At 39.8% G+C, this 19,654-nt stretch overlaps 1 protein-coding gene across 1 annotated transcript in view; it reads left to right on the top strand.

Moving 5' to 3' along the window:
- The window catches only part of kalrna (kalirin RhoGEF kinase a), a 153,237-nt gene that overhangs the window by 132,573 nt on the left and 1,010 nt on the right, over positions 1 to 19,654 (top strand). The window contains exons 45-67 of the mRNA XM_044365187.1: positions 1,417 to 1,535; positions 1,669 to 1,735; positions 1,909 to 2,012; positions 2,137 to 2,206; positions 2,332 to 2,418; positions 2,577 to 2,669; positions 3,495 to 3,545; positions 3,765 to 3,842; positions 4,028 to 4,213; positions 4,505 to 4,676; positions 6,056 to 6,276; positions 8,117 to 8,400; positions 12,018 to 12,180; positions 14,862 to 14,924; positions 15,196 to 15,223; positions 16,559 to 16,721; positions 16,859 to 16,980; positions 17,161 to 17,292; positions 17,451 to 17,612; positions 18,006 to 18,084; positions 18,233 to 18,284; positions 18,802 to 18,950; positions 19,493 to 19,631. Coding sequence (XP_044221122.1) covers positions 1,417 to 1,535; positions 1,669 to 1,735; positions 1,909 to 2,012; positions 2,137 to 2,206; positions 2,332 to 2,418; positions 2,577 to 2,669; positions 3,495 to 3,545; positions 3,765 to 3,842; positions 4,028 to 4,213; positions 4,505 to 4,676; positions 6,056 to 6,276; positions 8,117 to 8,400; positions 12,018 to 12,180; positions 14,862 to 14,924; positions 15,196 to 15,223; positions 16,559 to 16,721; positions 16,859 to 16,980; positions 17,161 to 17,292; positions 17,451 to 17,612; positions 18,006 to 18,084; positions 18,233 to 18,284; positions 18,802 to 18,950; positions 19,493 to 19,631 — 2,784 coding nt within the window. The remainder of the gene's footprint in view (positions 1 to 1,416; positions 1,536 to 1,668; positions 1,736 to 1,908; positions 2,013 to 2,136; positions 2,207 to 2,331; positions 2,419 to 2,576; positions 2,670 to 3,494; positions 3,546 to 3,764; positions 3,843 to 4,027; positions 4,214 to 4,504; positions 4,677 to 6,055; positions 6,277 to 8,116; positions 8,401 to 12,017; positions 12,181 to 14,861; positions 14,925 to 15,195; positions 15,224 to 16,558; positions 16,722 to 16,858; positions 16,981 to 17,160; positions 17,293 to 17,450; positions 17,613 to 18,005; positions 18,085 to 18,232; positions 18,285 to 18,801; positions 18,951 to 19,492; positions 19,632 to 19,654) is intronic.

Here is a 19,654-nt window from a genome sequence, read left to right on the forward strand (position 1 = left end):
GAAGCTAACACACTATGTATGATTGTCTTGTGCTCATTTCACCAAATTAATACAATAGTTAATATGTGTGGTGCACTCATGTGTTGTACTATATTTGTGTTTAGGTGTGTGTGGTATACTCGTCTGCAGTGTTCATATTTTCAGTATTATATATATATATATATATAATATAGTTAATATTAATGCATACATGCATGCAGTATGTGTTGTAATATACAGTATGAGGGTTTTGAACAAAAGCAGTGTGACATTGTGCAACACACATACCTGTGCATGTACAATATTACATCTATAGTGGTGTATAAATGTGTCTGGTACATATTTGCATATTATTTTTCAACACTGTCTGGTGTATTTGAGTGATCTACTGTTTGAAATGACACCATGAGATTAAACAGAACAAAGAACCTGCTCAGTGCTATGAAATTCAAACACACACTGGAGTGATTTCATGTCAGCAGATCTATCTGAAGAAGTTAGGCGCAGTGACAGATCACCGTCAGCCGCTCAGATCTGGTGCTGGATTTCCACTATTCGAAGTTTTCCAATCAGGCAGAGCAGAGGGGGGAGTTTGCCTCCACAGAGTTTACAGAGAGACATCAAATGATTATACAATGGCTGTTTTCCATTTATTCCCAATACCGCCAAGCTGCTGCTGCCCTCTGGTGTCATGAAATAGTCTCATTGTTCTGATGTTAGTGTTAGAAAGTGTTGCCTGAAGCTGAGGTCAGTCAGGGTTTTTTTTGTTTGTTTGTTTAGTTTTTATCAAGTTTTTTTTCTTGTCAGAATCATGGGTCTAATAGCCCTTTGAGACAAATCCGTGATTCTTGGCTATTATAAATAAAACAGAGGTTGCAAGATGATTTCATCTGTTAAAAAAATTTCTTCTTAATGACCATTAAACAATAGAGACCAGAGCTGATGTATCAAATTTAATAGAATTTATTTTCTTGTACAAGAAGGAGTGTTTCACAATGCAACACGCAGGATTAGGTTACAAAGAAAAAGGCTCCCAGAGGAGCGCCCACAACAGGGTTTTATACACCTTAAGTGGGCGTTACAGTTCTTTTCTTAATCTATCAAAATACAGACTTATAGATAACGTCATGTCTGTTTTCACTTCTCCTGTCCAGGAGCCATCTTGCCTAACTGACCCCCAGATTACATGTCTCACCCTGTCTCCAGTGATATTTAATTTCTACATCTTCCTCTTTACAAAAATAATACTGAACTTCCTTTATCCTTAGCTGATGAGTCTGCTGATGTTGCAGAGTTGCAGTACAAAACAGGAACAATTCATCATGATCTAGATAAAATAGTAACACTCATACACAGTGCAATCATAATTTTTATAACATCATCCAACTTATAACAGTGTTCCTCCTCTTTCTCTCTTTCTCTTTCTTTTACACACAGACTCTGGAACCAGGAGCGTACCCCGGCTTCTCCTCTCTCTCTCCACCAGAACAAACTACTCCGGTCCAGCCACGAAACCCTGAGCTGGAGCAGAGAGCTAAAGCTATGAGAGGACGGATGTGAGTGTTGCAGTATAGAGGAACATAATTTTATCACCACTTCTAGTACTTCTACTACTTTTACTACCACAAACCTTTGGTTACATTACAGTTGACATTTATAATAAAACACTGCGCTGTTTGTTTTGCTCAGGTTTGTTCTGAATGAGCTGATTCAGACAGAAAAGGACTACGTCAAAGACTTAGGCATCGTGGTGGAGGTGAGTCACCCACTGCTGAGGGAACACACACACACACACATCTTTGTTTAGGGGCAGATAATCCCTCCACCTTTATATACAGCTTTAAAAGAGGCAAAGAAGCAAAAAAAAAAGTGTCATCAATGAGGAGAAGTGAGCAGAGCATCCTCAACCCCCTTTTGTGACCCCTTCAGGGCTTCATGAAGAGGATTGAGGAGAAGGGCGTCCCAGACGACATGAAAGGAAAAGACAAAATCGTCTTCGGGAACATCCACCAGATCTACGACTGGCACAGAGAGTAAGTCTCTAGCAGCATTGGTGTCCAAAGGTTGGCCCTGGACCCAAAGCTGAGACTGACTGCAGCCTTAAGTTTATTCTATTTGTATCTGCTAACAAATAACATCCCTCCTCTGTCCTGTCAGTTTCTTCGTAGGAGAGCTGGAGAAATGTCTGGAAGACCACGAACACCTTCCTGAGCTCTTCATCAAACATGTGAGTGACACACTGATGATGATGATGACTTTAGTAGCAATATATATTTGACCTGAAGAAATCGCGAGGCTCCTTGTCCACTGTGATCTGCTGTTTGGAAAAAAACTGGTGTGTGTGTTTTACAGGAGAGAAGACTACACATGTACGTGGTTTATTGTCAGAATAAGCCCAAGTCAGAGTTCATCGTAGCAGAATATGACACATATTTTGACGTAAGTTGGATGTATTCTGGCTTTGATTTTGCCACATTCTGGCTTTGATTTTAGAGTCTGGTCTTTGTCATATTATTTGGCATCTGAGCAAATACATATATTAGAAACATGAATTAGACTAAAGAAGGATACTGATGCTGTTGGTGTTTCTCCTCCAGGGAATCCAGCAGGACATCCAGTCCAGGTTGACCATCAGTGACTTCCTCATCAAACCAATCCAGAGAATCACCAAATACCAGCTGCTACTGAAGGTAACTTACACACAAGAGATACATCATGTGATGTCATTATATGGTTCTTTATGTTGAATTGGATGATTTACAAAGAAAAATGTCCCCTTCACATGCATACAGAGATATAAATATATATTTTTTGCAATATAAAGATTACAAAATCTATAAAATAACCTTTTCTCTCGTCTATCATGCAATAAAAAATCTTGTCATGTGTAGTTTTAATGGTTTAAAGAGTTAAATGCAAAAATTACATGGAAGTTACATAACACACTAACACAGCTGTTAGCTATGTAAAATTTCTTGCGAACTAGGTGTAAATGATGTAATGTTTAAAACTATAAGATATAGTAAACAGTAGTAGTAGTAGTAGTAGTAGTAATAGAAACCATTGTAAACAAGTGTAATCTTAATCTTTCACCTGGAGTTAATAATCTGTGCTCTCAGATTAGAAAAAACTAATCCACTTCCACTGGTTTACCAGCACTGAACCAGCTTAAACCTTTAGGACAGACTTGGAAATGGACAGTTAAGATAAAAAACAGTAAAAAGAGGACACTGATCACTAATTTGAGGGAACTAACTTGAGAAATTTCAAACTAAGATGTTGAGTTTCCATGTTGGTTATTGTATCTATAAATGGACCCCTAGTAGACTCGACAAGAGAATACAAATATAACAAACTGAAATGTTGCTGGGTCATCTCCCGCAGAACCAATTGTATTCAACGGTGTGTATTATTTGTCACACATACCTGTCTGTGTGACTTTCAGGGTATAAAGTTACATTGAACTGAACTGACAGTGTGTTGAGTGTTAATGCTGAACTCGTGTTTCTCCTCAGGATTTCCTGAAGTACAGCTCCAAGGCAGGAATGGACTGTGAACAAATTGAGGTATAATCACAACTTTATATCTCTGTTTACACATGCAGTATTCACCCTGATTTTACAGCCCTGCCTGTATCCAGGATGTGTGTTGATGTTTGTTTATTACATATTGATATGAGTGTATGCCTGTTAATTCTCCAATCCAGTGTCCTCCCTGAGAGAGTGACAGGCACCTGAAATTAAAACATAACCAAGGATTTAAATCTCTCTCTCTTTCTTTTACAGAAAGCAGTAGATTTGATGTCTCAGGTTCCTAAACTGTGTAATGACATGATGAATTTAGGCCGGCTGCAGGGATACGAGGTACGTTCACTTCGTGTTCTGCTAATTAATAAGTGGTTTGCACAACTGACCAGTTAATTAATTAAAATTAATTTGAGCAGTAAGATTTGAGAAGGGGAAGGGAGACGTTTAAGAGCAGAGAGAGAAAGTAAAGACAGACTAGATGTGACACACATGAGGCATTGACCAATCACGTCTCTCTGCAGGGGAAACTGACCAGTCAGGGGAAACTGTTGCAGCAGGAAACCTTCTTTGTGACAGAGCAGGACGCCGGCGTCCTGTCACGCTCAAAAGAACGACGAGTTTTCCTCTTTGAGCAGATCGTCATCTTCAGCGAGCTGCTCAGGAAAGGATCGTCCACCCCCGGGTACCAGTTCAAGAAGAGCATCAAGGTACACAGAATGATGGTGTTTATTTTCTGCAGGATAACACTAGAGATGCACATTTTATATAATGATTTCTAATGAAAGGAATAATTGAGAGTCGCTCAGATCGACTCGATTATATTACACTGATAAAAATAAGGAAAGGCAAGACAAATATCTCGACCAACCAAAATGGCTTGGAGTATTTATCATCCTTTAATGATCATCAATAATAATTCAAGCATTAACACAATTAAAAAGTACAAAAAATAAAGAAATCTATAAATTGTGATCACACTAAAACTGCCCCCTCCACAGATATCCTACCTTGGTCTGGAGGAGAGTGTGGATAACGATCCCTGTAAGTTTGTCTTGTCGTGTCGTGGCTCGTCGGAGCGTTTCACCCTGCAGGCCGCCAACGTCGACATCAAACAGATCTGGGTCCGACACATTCAGGAAGTCCTTGACGCTCAAAGCAACTTCCTGTCCGGTGAGAAAACACACACGCACCCGATATGGTCCTCTGAAGCGTGACATAATTTCTCATCCCTGAACAAGAGAGTGAAGTTTCCTCTGAACTGAATCTCTGATATTTTACTGGATTACACAGTTGAATTTCATGTTTTTGCTGTTAAAGGTTTTAGCTGTTTTTCTTTTGGCATCACTTACATTGAAAAGGTTGCTGTGCAATAGCCAGCTTCATGGATGTTGATGTTTACCATTCAACATCACCTTTGCTGCATGCAACTGAGTTGCACATAATCGTGATGTAACTTTGATGGGAAAAAACAAAGGCAGTGTTCACTGTGAGCTATTTTGGCAGGATTTAAGTCTCTGCAAGTACATTTGAATAGAGTATTGAAAAGACAATAGGCAAATACATTTAAATCAACAACATCACTGCATTCAAAACAGATCAGAAGTTACATAATGTACTAAAAACATGCAAAAACATTGTTATCTCTACAGCACAACAAACAGGATCCAAAACACTCATTTTGGTAATTTGGTTGGCAGCCAGGTGATATCAGTCATAAAAACAAAAAAATAACATGGGACAAACACACAATACAGTAAAACACAAACCAGAAAACAGACACAATTTATGTCTTCCTTCCAGGGAAGAATCTCCTCGCAAGCCAGCCTGCTTGAAATATACAACAAGTATGGCAAGAGTTCAACTGGCCTACAGCCACCGAAACAAAGGATGATTTAGTCCTTTTAGTCCTTACAACTGGTACCCTAAAATGACGACCAGATGGAAGCAACTCCAACTCCCTGAACAAAGAATGATCTTGGCAAACCAGAACAGCCTCAGCCTTACTAAGAACATGCTTATTATAGATGTCAGAAAGCTGAACCAGGCACACTCCAGTAATTTTACTGGACAGTTTGACAAGATTACTGAATCTATTTTTGTTGGACAGGCTGAGGTTCCCACACCACACCATGATGCAAAAAGATAAAACAGATGGAATGAAACTGCAATAAAACATCATGGACGGTCATCATGGATCCACAAACATTAAAAGAGTCAATTTTCCTAAGAAAATAAAGACATTGAGCTTTCTTATAAACAAAATCAACATGCGATTCAAAGCACAGCTTGCTATCAATAACTGTCCCGAGATATATGTAATTATATACCAGGCTCCAAGGGGAGGATTTCCTGAAATCTACAATTATGTCCCTAGTTTTGTTAACATTAAGATAAAGGAATGATTGATGACAACATGATACAAAGTCTATACTTAACTCTAGCACCTTGAGCTTGTTCCTGCTCCTGTGAAGCAGGAACAAGGCAAAGGTTGAAATCACTGTATCATCAGCAAATTTGACAATATGCCAATTGTGCATGTGTGAATGTAGCGCTCCAGTCTCCCATTGAGTACCAGAAAGAGAAGGGCGGAGGAGGAGGCAGCAGCTCCTCCCTGACCAGGGACCGCTCGACCTCCGGAAACCGGCCCTCTACATCGTCTCACAGCCGGCCCTCCTCAGCGGTCGGGCTCGGAGACAAGGAGACAGAGAGAGGGAGGAGCCAGATGAAAGTGTCTACCTCCAACGGCGGGTCATCATGCTTCGACTCCAGGGTGAGTTCTTGCAAACTCACAGACACGCTAGCAAAAAGTATTTATGGTTGTTGGATTTACATAGGAATTGGCTTGTTTTTTTGTCATAAATTTCTGTTTTGATTAGTCTGTCAAACGTTGGACAGCTTTGACAGAGTTGCCTTTGACTGATGAGACAGATGAGAGTCTTTCCTTCATTCCAGACCTTTTACTCTCTGGACCTGTTCTGTTTGGCATGCAGTATATTTAAGAAATGTGTTCTTCTTTTGTGTCTTGTCAAGGTTTCATACCATGGTGTGTGAATCTCACTGCTGACAGTTTTTTAAAATAAAACATCTTTAACATCAGCTTCTTAACTGAAAAGAAATATTAGAACATCTCTAGTAGAATGCCATGTTGTAACTCCCCGCATATAATAAATATGATCCCGATAAAGTATTATAAAGACCATTACTCATAGACCTCAGACTGCAGCAGACAGTGAACTAGAGCATGAAGAACACTTCTCCTCTGTTTTGTCTGTTGGGAGTCTGGTACCTGTTCCTAAAAGCCAAGGTTAAAATCTGGGCTACTGCAGGTGGACAGCAGCACACTGTGTTGATTTATATATATATATACATACCAAGCTGTTCTCTGTGTGGCCTACTTTGACTGAGCACCTTTTGCTTTTGCAGCTTTGCTCATGTTGTATTTTACGACCTGCCAAGCTCTACGTCAAAGCACCTTCACCCTCAGCTTAGGAGAAAGGTTCCTGAAAACAAGACTTTGAGTGTTCTAGTTATGAGCTTTTAAAAAATACTCTCATTTAAAAATAGGCCAAAAGACTAAAGTCTTAAAGGCTACACAGTTTGAAATCTTTTAAACTGCCCACTTTCCATTTTACACCTAGTGGCTCCAAACCCTGAAGATAGTTTTTCTTTTACTTTCTGTGGTTTTGAGAGATGTGCAGCTGAAATTTGCTTTTATCCCAGTACAATGTAGGTACAGTAGAAAATGGTTTCCGGTGACAAATGTTGACAGCAAGGTCTGTGGATTATCCAGAGTAACCATGACACTATCTGGAAAGATATGTTGCTGAGTTTTGAACTTTATTTATCTACATTATATTGCGCAGGAGTTAGGAAACTCAGCTGCAAATCTCAAAACCTCTCTGACGTGTAGTGGCCTGCCATTGGAAATGAATAATGACTTTTTTTCCCTTATTTTGTAGTTAGTAGCAGAAGTTAACACCCACCTGCAGTTTTTTGTTTGGGAAGGGGGTTGTTTTTCCCTAACCAATCTGTACTGACTAACGTATCTGTAGAAGTTGCTGAGCTGTAAATCATAAAAATTGGCATGGGGATCAAAAAAATATGCAGATGGTGGCATTTTTGTGGCAAATTTTACTCCACCTACGAAGCTCTGATTGGTTATTTGTTTTTCCAACCAAGGAAACAGCCTTCAAATGAGCACCAGAGTTTCGGTTGTCATTGAAAATGAATGAAATTACAGATTTTCTGTAGTAGCAGAGTCGATCGCCTGGTTAGACTTTGAGTTGTTGCACTCTTTAACTAAACAGATGGCTGACATTCCGCACTATCATTGTTCATCCTCCTCCTCCTCCTCCTCCTCCTCCTCTTCCTCGATCCTCCCTCTGCTCCCTCTCAGGTTGGGGTCAGCCGCAACAGCATCACAGCCAGGAGGACTGTTATCCAACCCACATAAACACACCTTAACCTTGTCCTCATCCTCTTTTCCTCATTCCTTTCCATTTTTCCTTTGGTCTCTTCCTGCTCTCTGTCCTTGTCTTGATTTCCCTCCCCTTTGCGTGTTCTCCTCTGCTCCGCTGCTCCGCCATCCTCTGCTTTCCTCTGCTCCTCAGGACAGCGAAGGCGGCTGTAACGGCGTCTCCTCCACCATGTTGGTCACTCAGGACTACTCGGCGCTCAAAGAGAACGAGATCTGCGTCAGTCAGGGGGAGACCGTCCAAATCCTGGCCACCAATCAGCAGAACATGTACCTTGTTTACCGGTCAGCCAACAGCCAATCGCCTGCTGCTGAAGGCTGGGTGCCGGGACATGTCTTGGGCCCGCCTACAAAGTCCATAAAAGACTCTTCTTCTACTTCCTCCTTCTCAGCGGCGGTGGCCGATGCCAACAACATCAAGTAAGTCCCCCACCCACCCAGCACTTCTTTACCCGCAGACAGACGCACTTCTTGGTCAGGCTCGAAACCAAGCACTTGGATTGGATGAGAGACATTGAGGTGACAAAACTCTGTCAACCCATTTTTGTTCGTTTTTTTTTTTTTTTTGTTTTTACAGGTCCCATCCCTAATCTCCCAACTCCTTGTCCCCTCATGTCCGTTCCCCCCTCCTCCTCCTCCTCGTCTCCCTCTTCCCCTTAAAAACGAACTGTTGGACCTCACATGAGACTTTTTTTGTGGTATTTAAACTCCTGACTTACCCTTGTTGCTCCTTGGAGGTAAAAGGTACAGAACTGGTCTCTTACTGTCCATCAAGCTGCTGCAGTGACAGTTTTATTTCTGAGCCATTGTCACTTGACGGCTCTGTGGCAACTACATGAAAATGGATTTCAGGCCCGCGACCGAACTAAAACACACACACACACACACACACACACACACACACACACACACACAGATCATTTTCCATGTAAACAAGTACTGAGGAGTTATCCTGCAGAGATAGACTGGATATAAAATCTTGTAACTTGTAGCTGACTCTGGAAACCAGAGAGAGAACCGTTCATGTGGAGCTAAAACCGGACTCTTATTTCAGTTCCTAACACCCTGCTTTTTCTTTTTTTTCTTTTCTTTTCTTTTCTTTTTTTTTAAATTTTTTTTTTTACTGTTTTTGGAAAGAAAAAAAAAACTCAGCTGGGGCATTCAGGTGGACTCAGCCCCATTCTCCGCAGAGGAGAAGATTTATTTTGTTGTCTGTGGCAATCTATACAGATTTGTGTTTATCCCTCTTGTTGTTGTTGTTGTTGTTTTTCTGCCTTGTTAATTATTATTTTATTTTATGGACAAAGTTGGATTTTTTCCTCCTTCATGTTGATTTTGTTTATTATGTCGGCAGTTCACTGTACAAAGTTAATTTTGGTTTTTCAACTGAGGCTCTAGCACATTCCTGTTAAAAAAAAATCCCTTTTGCACTATTTAAGATGAGAAAAAATATGAATGAAGTCAGGCTGTGCAATATGTTTCATTTAATGGCAACGGTCATCATTGTACTGTTGGTAGTCTAATAATAATGATTTTAAATGTATTTTAAATATGTAAAATAAACCTTTTGGACTTGAGCATGAGTTAGCAAAGCGACGTAAAGGTGAAGTTGTTTTGTTCTGCGTTAGGATGAAGGTGATTGACAGTTTGTAGTTTTTAATATTTGTAAATAAACTACAACGGTAAACGTAAAACTGAGCAGTCTGCCTACTTCTGTGTGCACTGTCATACCATTAGAATGTCTCTGAGATGGAAGATAGATTAAGGAGTGAACAATGTTGACTTAGAATGGAGAAGATGACACAAACATGAAATAAACAATGAGTTAGTTTATATTTATGAGGTTATATTATATCTACAGATCAGTCTCCTTAATGAGTGAGAGTGAAAAGATAAAGCAGTGTTTCATTACATAAGAGTTTAAGTCTAGAAAACATCAAACAGCACTTGAGGCTCTCTGTCAAACACAAAATCGACAGGTATTAAACACTTTTCTACACCTTTTCCCTGTATGATTCATTTCAGCTTTTTGTACCTGTTGTTTTATTGTAGTGACATTTATTTTGATGTTTGTTTTAAGTTTTTACTAACCTCAACGGTTTGGGACTCCACAGATGTCAGGATTATGAAGTACAATTTAATGACTTAAAGTGGGAAGATGGTTCAATAAAAATGGAAATAACTGTTTTTTGGTTTAAATTTTGGCAAAAGAAAGATACGTCTTTAATGCTGTCTTTCCAAAGTGAGGGAGGTAAAAATGAACATCCTCTGAAAGTGTACTTGAAAGTTTTCCAGGCTTGTCAACTGACCTTACAAAAGTGTTGATGGCAAAGGAAATATATAGTAATAAGAGTAATATATTATTTCATAACTTTCATTAGTAACAATTAATTAACATAAAATTGTTATTAGTCTACAGGAAACACAAGTGTGTAGAACTGCTGGTGTGATTCTTTGAAAATGTAAGATTAACCGTGTTGTCTGTGGTTGTGTTAGAGGAAGGTACAGTATGTTACTGTTTGTCTCATGTTTTTTGTCTCTCTCTCTTCCAGTCAATCTTTATTTCTATCTCAATAAAGTCAGACCAGTGTCGATCTGTCACTCTGTCCTTCCTCTGCTGTATCTTGATGGACCAGATGAGTCTGGCTGCAGCTTCAGGCAACAATGTCAGGACCCGCTACAACATGACACAAGGCGACAGAGACATTTAGATCATACTGACAAACATCATAGAAATGACAGAGGAAACTATGAAGGCCATGCACTGATTACAAGGAGTGACAATGAAAGTGTTTAATGTACACTATACAATGTACAATTCATTCTTAATGGTATGGAAGCCCATTTCTGTCCCCTAAAGAAAAGGAAAAAAAATCTACCACAAAGTTTTGTCTTTCATTACTAAGTATTATCTCATAATTATGAGACGCATATTAACTTATATGAGATAATAATTTCTCATAATGATAAGATAATAAAGTTTCTAATAATTATCGAATGTGAATGTTATTATGTATCACACAATTATAGTAAAGTGCGCTTCCATGCAAACAAGAATGAATGGTTATAGCGTATATCAGGAAATAATGTTTCTCATAATTATCAGATAATATCACATTTTTTAATTAATAACATGAGATAAAAAATAATAAATATTTAAGTTTGGTTTTACACCTGGTGGCTGAAATGGGATCCCATATCTCTATAATATGGCTCACAATAAATGGCTTTCACCACTACTAGCACTTGATAGTTAGCAGAGCTTGGGGATGTTGTATCCCTTTGAGTAGCTTTGATGAATTGACTCTAACAGTACCTTCCTGTGCATTTCTGGTAGCATTTTAGCATGCTATGCTACTTTTTTGGTGAGATAATATCTGTCAGTCTAAGTTTTTTAGAAACTGATTTTATTTTTTAGCATGTCCCCATGCTAATGATAGCATGCTGATGTTTCTGTAAATAGAAATATAATGTTAAAATGATCTTAACAGTTAAAGATTTAAGAATGTAACTGAAAAAGACAGCTTATTAAGGTAACATACTTACTGATCAGAATTCATCAACATTTTGACCAGTCAAACATATATAAGTAATGACAATTTTATTTAGCTGTTATATGGAACAAAGTCATCATTTGGCCCACCAGAATGTTCCCTTCTATCATGGACTCCAAATGTCTGCTGTTACATATGTGTCTATTCCCTTTGTGTATAGATACAATCAAAATGCATCAAGACTGAGAAAGAGTAGAACTGGGACAGAATAGAAATAAATCATACTAAGTATTGAGCTCCAATGTCTATGAATATTTGACACTAAGCCTTGTATCTAGATGGAAACAAAGCTGTACAGCAGTTCACTGTTTGACAAATTAGCAAATAATTTTCCAACCACTAGATGGCGTACGTATGTTAACAGCGGGTCCTGGGAAAGTGGCGCCCTGACAGCCATGTTGCCTCTGCAGCCAGAACAAGCTGGACACCTCTGAGCCTCTCTCTGATTGGATGGTTGATGTTTCTCGTTCCTGTATCGTACAGGAAGTCTATGTCATGGAACACGCTGCGTGCCAGGAAGCGCGCTGAAGCCAAGGAGGTCTCCATGGTGGGGGTCAGAGGTCAGGAAAATGGCCTCCTCCGTAAGCCAAAAGAAAGCACGCCCCCTCCCCCGCTTACCTCCCCTGCCCCCGGGGCGAAGGGCAAAGTGAGTAAAGCAGGCCGACGGCGTACGCTGGTGATGTGTGTGCCGAAACCCCTCACCTGCCTTCCCTCGCCCCACTTAGTTTTTATTTTTTTCCTAACCTGTGTGTGCGCGCATGTGTGTGTGCATACCCATAAATACACACTGTAGTTTCTGTGTGTCAGCAGTGGTTCTCAACCTGCATCAGGCAGGAAGTGAGACATTTTCTAACAGTGCTAGGAATGCTACATTTCTCTCAAGGTTTAGGAAAACAATTAAAAGTTCCTGTGTTTAGATACACGTTCCTTGAGATGGACAAATGTACCCGATCACACCAGACAGACAAAATTCATGTGCATGTCTTTGCAAAGTAAGCGGTCGTGGAAGCTTGGTAACTTAATGATTTCTTGTACAGCAAGTTAGTGAGCTACAATAGCTGGCAAGCTAACTGGTAACATGCTAGCACTAGCCAGCCATAATAACCTGCCAAGCTAGCTGGCTAGTACATTTGCAAGTTCACACAGTTTTTTAACAACACATATATCTAATGTTGACGTCTGTGTCAAGGCTGCAGACCATGCCTCTTTTGTGGAGAAGTTCTCTGGCAGATTAGGGATATATGTGCCAACTTCCTCCATTTTGGAGTCTTCCTTCACTCAAGACAGCACTGTCATCTGATGGTTTTCTGTTGGTTGACAGCGTAAATTTTCATATCAATGTTGAACTCAACACAAAGGCAGTGCTCGCATTTTGCATTTACCTCTGCCCTAAATGAACTACTAATTATGGAAACAAAAATGACATTCCAACATGTAAAGATCTTAGACGGTTGAGAACCACTGAAGTTTTTTAAATCTTGTTTTTTTTACCCCCAAACCCTTGAATGCACTGATTGAAAAATAAACTTTGATTTCTTTTTTGTCTTGTTTGATTTATTTCTCTGTCCCCGTGCATGGATAGAGGTAGAATTTACGTAGTGACTGGCTGATTTTTAATTTTGTTTTGTTTTGACGTTACTCTGTTAACCGGTTTACTGTAGTGGACTAACATGGAAATCAGCACGAAAGTGTTTGGTATGCAAAATGTCACCAAATAACACAGAGTGGAAAGATGTGTATCCTAAAAATAAAGACAATGCCTCTGTTATCTTTGCAGCAAAGGTCAAAGCTCTCTGCATGCACTGAAAACACATTTAGGTTACAGGAAATTTGGACTTGTTTCAATACCAATAGGCCTTTGTCAAGTGAGACATTTTGACACGCCACAGTAGGAAAAACTCAGGTGTAAATAATAAAATGAAAAATAGTTAAATTTAGCAGCTTCAGCTTCAGGGTTCCTGGTGTTGTGCATGCTGGCTCACTGTCACACTGTCATGGTTCACTGGGACACTTGATGTTGTTAGTAACATCTGTGCTCTTCCTACTATGACAAGTTACAATGTCTGCTGTGAAAAAGGCCTGAAAGTCAAAAGGGTCACAAGAGCTGAAACAACTTGATGAACTTCATCTGCAGACTTAAAAAGAAGGATCTCTGCTGCAGACAGGGCTTTTATTTCTAAGCTCACCAAGAAGAATAGATAAACCACTTTTGACTTCCCACCATAAACAAATACAGCATACATTGCATCCAAATGCATCTTGTGAATGGGTTGTATTGAGTTAAACAGTAATTATTTCTGAATAGCAACTATCCTGCCTCAAAGGGATTGTCCACACTTTGTCTACAATTGTCATCATCAATCATAAGTCTGTTGACAATCAAAAACCACACATCCTTTTAAGCCTAGACATCTTTGTTATGGAAGATTAACTTTTGAAATTTTGACGATTAAAATTGGCTTTTCAGAACTCTTGTGGAAAAGCTTGACTGACTTTTTTTAAATAAATATTTTGGGATTTTCTCCATCACTTAAATGAAGTCAAAACATTCTTGGTGCCAGCTTTTAGTAGCCAAGACAGGAATTGCAGCTGGAAGCTCCTTTATTGACTTCACCACTCAGGAGTGGTTGGCTGCTGCTTAATAGAGTGTGAAATAGGTCATTTATCCTACAATAAGAGGGAACAATAGATAGAGGGGACAAGGAAGCAGCAATGTTAAGCTGAAGCTAGTAAAACAAAACAAAAAAAAACTAACCACAACTGAGTGCTATAAAGGATAAGGCTGGTGTTATTTTATTTTTTTCTTACTGTCCACAAATCTTATGAAAAGACCAAAACCCAGACAGCTCTCAGGTGAGTATGAGTCCCTCAAACAGGATTCTCTGTGGACAAGACAAGTTCTTCAGTGCTGTTCTACATTAAAGGTTCTTCCAGACACCTGCTGTTAATAAACATACACATCTCTAATATTCTCCTCAACCCCCTCACCTCTTCTTCTTCTTCTTCTTCTTCTTCTTCTTCTTCATTTCTCTCTTCATCTCCACATCTCCTGTTTCCTCTTCTCTCTCCCCTCTATACCTTCCTCTTTTTGAGCCTCATCCACCACCTACTCTTCCCCCTCCATCTTTCTTATTTCCTCCTCCACATTTTTCTCCTTTTTTTTCTTACTTTCTTGCTTTCCTTTCTTTTACAATCCTCCCACTCACTCCACTCATTTCCCAATCTATCATTTCTCTTCTCCACTGCCTGAACCCCACCTCCCTTTTCTACATCACGCCTCCATCTTTTTTCTCTTCCTCCTTGTCTTCCTCCTCCATTCTCCGCCAGGAGGTTCACACTTCAGATGAGTCAGACTGTGATGATGACCTCGACCCAAAGACAGGCATGGAGGTACAAATGCACATACACACATGCACAAGTTTTTGATTCAAAAGACTTGTGATTTGACTGTGGAGACATGTTGCTGGGAGTTGATGTGTCAAAAAGCAGATGATTTTTGAAAATGTAGTGTGTCAGTGGCAAATTAAAGAAAATAAAAATAATGAGAACAGAAAAGAGGATGCTGAACAATACTGAATGAATATCTGAATATAGTGTTTCTTCCAGTGGCTTTTACTGTTATCAACTGAAACCTTAACCTTTGACTTCGTCTGTGTTCCAGCTTCTCAACCCAAACTTCATCCAGGAAGGTAAGAGACACACACAGAACCAAATGATTTCTACAACTACAACTCTCTAAACTATGTGGTTGAGGTTGGGCTCATTTACTGCAGTTTTCTATGGTCACAGTAACACCAACTATATTAAATGTCACCTGCCTGTATGGATTGAGGACTGAATAAAGGGACAAACATTATTGAACTGTGTTGGACTCTGAGGCCACAAAACAGTTGTCAGTTTACAACATTTATAATGACTGAATCCATAGGTTGCTCCACTGGGTTCCTTAAATCTTTAATACCAGGGTCATTTTTGGCATTTCTGCAAGACAATGTTCAACAACAACATTTTTGAATGTTTACCGCTAATGTCTTTTATTTTTATTTCTTATACCTATAATATCTACTTTTGGACACTACTAAATGACACTTGTCCAAAGACAGCCATAGATATACATTCTTGCTACATTATGACTTGTGAGGACTGACACACAAGAATCACAGCCACTTGCCCTTTGAGGACAAATAAAAGTGATTAATTGATTTACAATTAGACTAGTCTGATTCTGGAAGCTGGCATTGGCCCAAATGTGACTATCAGAGATGATTCTTAGCCATAGTCCACAACCCCAACCCATCTAGCTGAATCCGGCAACAATGGACCAGAGAAGGCTCACATTTGATCCCTCTGGTACCAGAACACAGCTGGGTTTGCCAACACTATGCTGGAATCTGGTCTGAGTTGGCTGGGAATGAATGACATCCTGTTCACAAACCAGACACTTTGTGTTCACCAGCCCCCGGCATAGTCACACGGCTCAATAAAAGTATTTTATTTGACGTGTTTAGACATGAAAGTACTCTGTTTTGAATAGTAATTTGTTTCGACAACAGAGTTTTTTACATTTACATCTCCTCCAGAGAAATCAGAGAAATTCAGAGTCTATGAATATACAAAAGTTTAACTGCTTGACACAAGATGTCTCCTTGTTCACTGTAAAGTCCATCCACAGTGTATGTGCACTGGAGCCTTCAGGTTTTCACATCAATACCATATCAGCTCCAAACTAGTTGTGATGTCACAAATCACACTCGAAGACACAGGTCTTAAACTCAGATTTAAGGACAAGGCAGAGAAACTTTCCCCCTTCAGCTAATGAACGTGAAAACAAACTCTGCACATCCATCATTTTCTGCACAGTGAAGCTCAAACGTTCAAGTGAAGTAACAATAAGCAGAACACATTATTGAGTAGAGGGGAGCTTTAATAAATTAAGGGACATATAGCAGATTTTTGAAATAATAAGTTCTAATTGGAATTAGAGCTGAGGAGACAGTAGTTTATGATGTGTTTCCTGTGTGCAGTGGCTCCAGAGTTCCTGGTCCCTCTGTCAGACGTGGTGTGTGCATTCGGGGAGACGGTGGTTCTCTGCTGTAAAGTCTGTGGTCGACCGAAACCCTCCGTCACTCTTAAGGGCCCCGACCAGAACCCAGTGACCAGCAACAGCCGCTTCACCATAGATATCAGGTAACATCTGTGTACTCTTTTGTTCTTTATACTGCCTGTAGTCCAGTTTTCCCCAAACTACACTGGATTGAATTTTAATTTGTTTTCCTTTTCTACACCTCCTCCTCTGTGTCCTTCCTCTTCCTCCTCTTCTCCAGGGATACAGGTGACATCTTGTTGAAGATCTGTAACCTGATGCCGCAGGATACCGGTATCTATACCTGTGTTGCCGTTAATGACCATGGCTCTGCCTCCTCCTCTGCCTCCATTAAAGTGCAAGGTAACGCACCTGGATTAAAGGAGCATTTCACTAAACTATTAACTAGGTTTAATGATGCATTTTAGTTTTTAAAACGAGTAATTATGTAAAGAGTTTCAATATTTGTCATGAAACACCCTCTGTAACAGTTGCTTCGATCCTCGTTCAGGCTTTTTCTGACTGTGTGCATGCTCTTTGCAGGCATCCCAGCAGCCCCTGGGAGACCGGTGGCCCAGGAAGCAAGCAGCACGGCGGTGATGGTCCACTGGCCACCTCCAGCTTCCTCTGCTCACTGTGCTGTTAGCAGCTACGCTGTGGAGTACAGACAGGAAGGTGTGTGTGTGTGTGTGTGTGTGTGTGTGTGTGAGGTGGAGGGGGCGTTTGATTTGTTAAATGAACAATTAGCTGGTGCTGTTTATTTTTGCAACACATGCTCGGACTCAGACTAAAGCTTTTCTCTTTTTCATCTCCCTCCACATCTCCATCCCCAGACTCGTTGCTATGGCAGCAGGTGGCCAGCAGCAGGGAGGAGTGTGTTCAGATCGACACTCTGATTCCCGGTGGTCACTATCAGTTCAGAGTGCGAGCCTCCAACCGCTGGGGGGTCGGCCCGCCATCCGAGCCCTCCAATATGGTCACGTTGCCTAGCAGCAGTAAGCCTGCACACACACACGCATTTGTGTTTCCATCACTTCAGAGGACATTACATTGACTAACAGTCATTTCTTGGAGACTTAAACCTAATCCTGACCTTACCTTAACTTTAAACCAAGTCTTCACCCTTAAATAAATAATTTACATTATGGGGACTTGCTTTTTTGTCCCAAAAAGGGAGGCAAGTCCCCACATGTAATTGTGTTAACAGTTTTATGTCCCCACAACATGAGGAATAACTGGCAGACACACACGACTAGTTGGTGAACATAGTGCAGCATTTTGCCGCTGAAGGTGGCCATAAACATGACTCCAAATGTTTGATAATGTTGAGAAAGCTCATGGAATGTTGAAAATGGAAAGGGTCCAATCTTCTTCTGTCTCTCTGTCAGACTCTGGATATGATGGAACAGGAATCCACTGGAAAGAAAACTTTGATTCGACCTTCTCAGAGATCTGTGAGATTGGAAGGTAAAACATCACCTCCCGAATCACTGACTTTCAAAATAATGTCTTTCACAAGCCAGACTTTATTTTTTGCACAGATTTTGATCAGTGTGTAAGACGTGTGGGCTCTGGATTTTAATTCAGCTTCTCTATTGCTTCCTCTTTTCACCAGGGGGCGATTTTCAGTGGTGAGAAAATGTCTCAATAAGTCCACAAAGAAAGAGGTAAGATGTTACAGTTTGACTCGTATTGACTAAACTGATGATGTTTTTTTTTTTTTCTTCTGTTGTATCTTTTCACTGTTCAGGTTGCAGGTGAGTGTTATTGGGTTCAGAGCTGTTTCTTTGTTTTCTCTTTTAGAGATTAAAGGTTGCAATTAAGTTACTATTTTAAGTTATGATTAAAAGTGTTTTTATGTACATTAATTTGACATTTTAACCTTTTTTTAAGTATGAAGTAGATTTTTATTTTCTGTATGTTAATTCAGAGTTAATTTTATTTTTTATCAAATTAGTATACAGTTAAGGTCACAGTTAAGTTAATTAAGTTTAATGTAATATAAACTGAAATTTAGGGTGTACCATGCATTGTAACATTATTTATTTGAAAATGGCATTATAACGTTATGGTAGCATATCTTTATTTTTTGTTTTGAAGTTAGTTTTGCATATTTCATTTGACAGTGGATTTTATTGCCTTATCTTTCAGTTTGATGTTAACATGTCGCTGTTTTCTGTTTAGGTTGCGGTAAAATTTGTGAGTAAGAAGATGCAGAAGAAGGAGCAGGTGGCTCATGAGGCAGATATCCTCCAACATGTGCAGAATCACCAGCTGGTGGCGCTGCTGGACACGTATGAATCTCCCACATCTCTGATGCTGGTCCTGGAGCTGTAAGTCTGACTCACTGCTACACAGTAAACTTGTCTTTATTGCCCTGATCAATACTTCAAAACACTCTTGTGCTTGTCAAGATTCTCCAGCTAGCTAATTTAGCAATGGCAGGGCTATTTCTGACATTTGGCAAAGTTTATGTGCCAAAATATTATTTTCACTTCAGTGTTTTAAAAAAGTGTCCATGCTGAAATTCCAAAATAGCAGAAAAACATTTTTTTCTGAGTATGTACTGTTTCAGCAGATCTGCTTTCTACCCTGTTGTTGTATTGTTTATTGTTTACAAGCATGACACAATGTGTCTGAAGTATGCAGTTAAAATTCTCAACATTGGATCACATGCCAATGAGCTACATGAAATCATATAACAATCACATGTCAGGATTATAAAGACACTTTCCTTCCAGCTGATTCATAAATGGCAACAAAGCAGCAAAGTAACATAACACCAGTTTTTACGAGTTACAGACAGCTGAGATATAATAACACAGCTGCCTAGCTAGGAAGGTGACTATATCTAAACTTCATTTTTTTGTGTCAGGCTGGAGGACGGTCGTCTGCTCGACTACCTGGTCGCCCACGATGAGCTGATGGAGGAGAAAATAGCATTCTTCATCAGAGAAACATTAGAGGCTCTGCAGCACCTGCATACCTGCAGAGTAGCACACCTGGACCTAAAGGTGAGAACAGATGGTCTGTGGTG

This window comes from Thunnus albacares, chromosome 11, assembly GCF_914725855.1.
Source record: "Thunnus albacares chromosome 11, fThuAlb1.1, whole genome shotgun sequence".
NCBI classification, from domain to species: Eukaryota; Metazoa; Chordata; class Actinopteri; order Scombriformes; family Scombridae; genus Thunnus; species Thunnus albacares.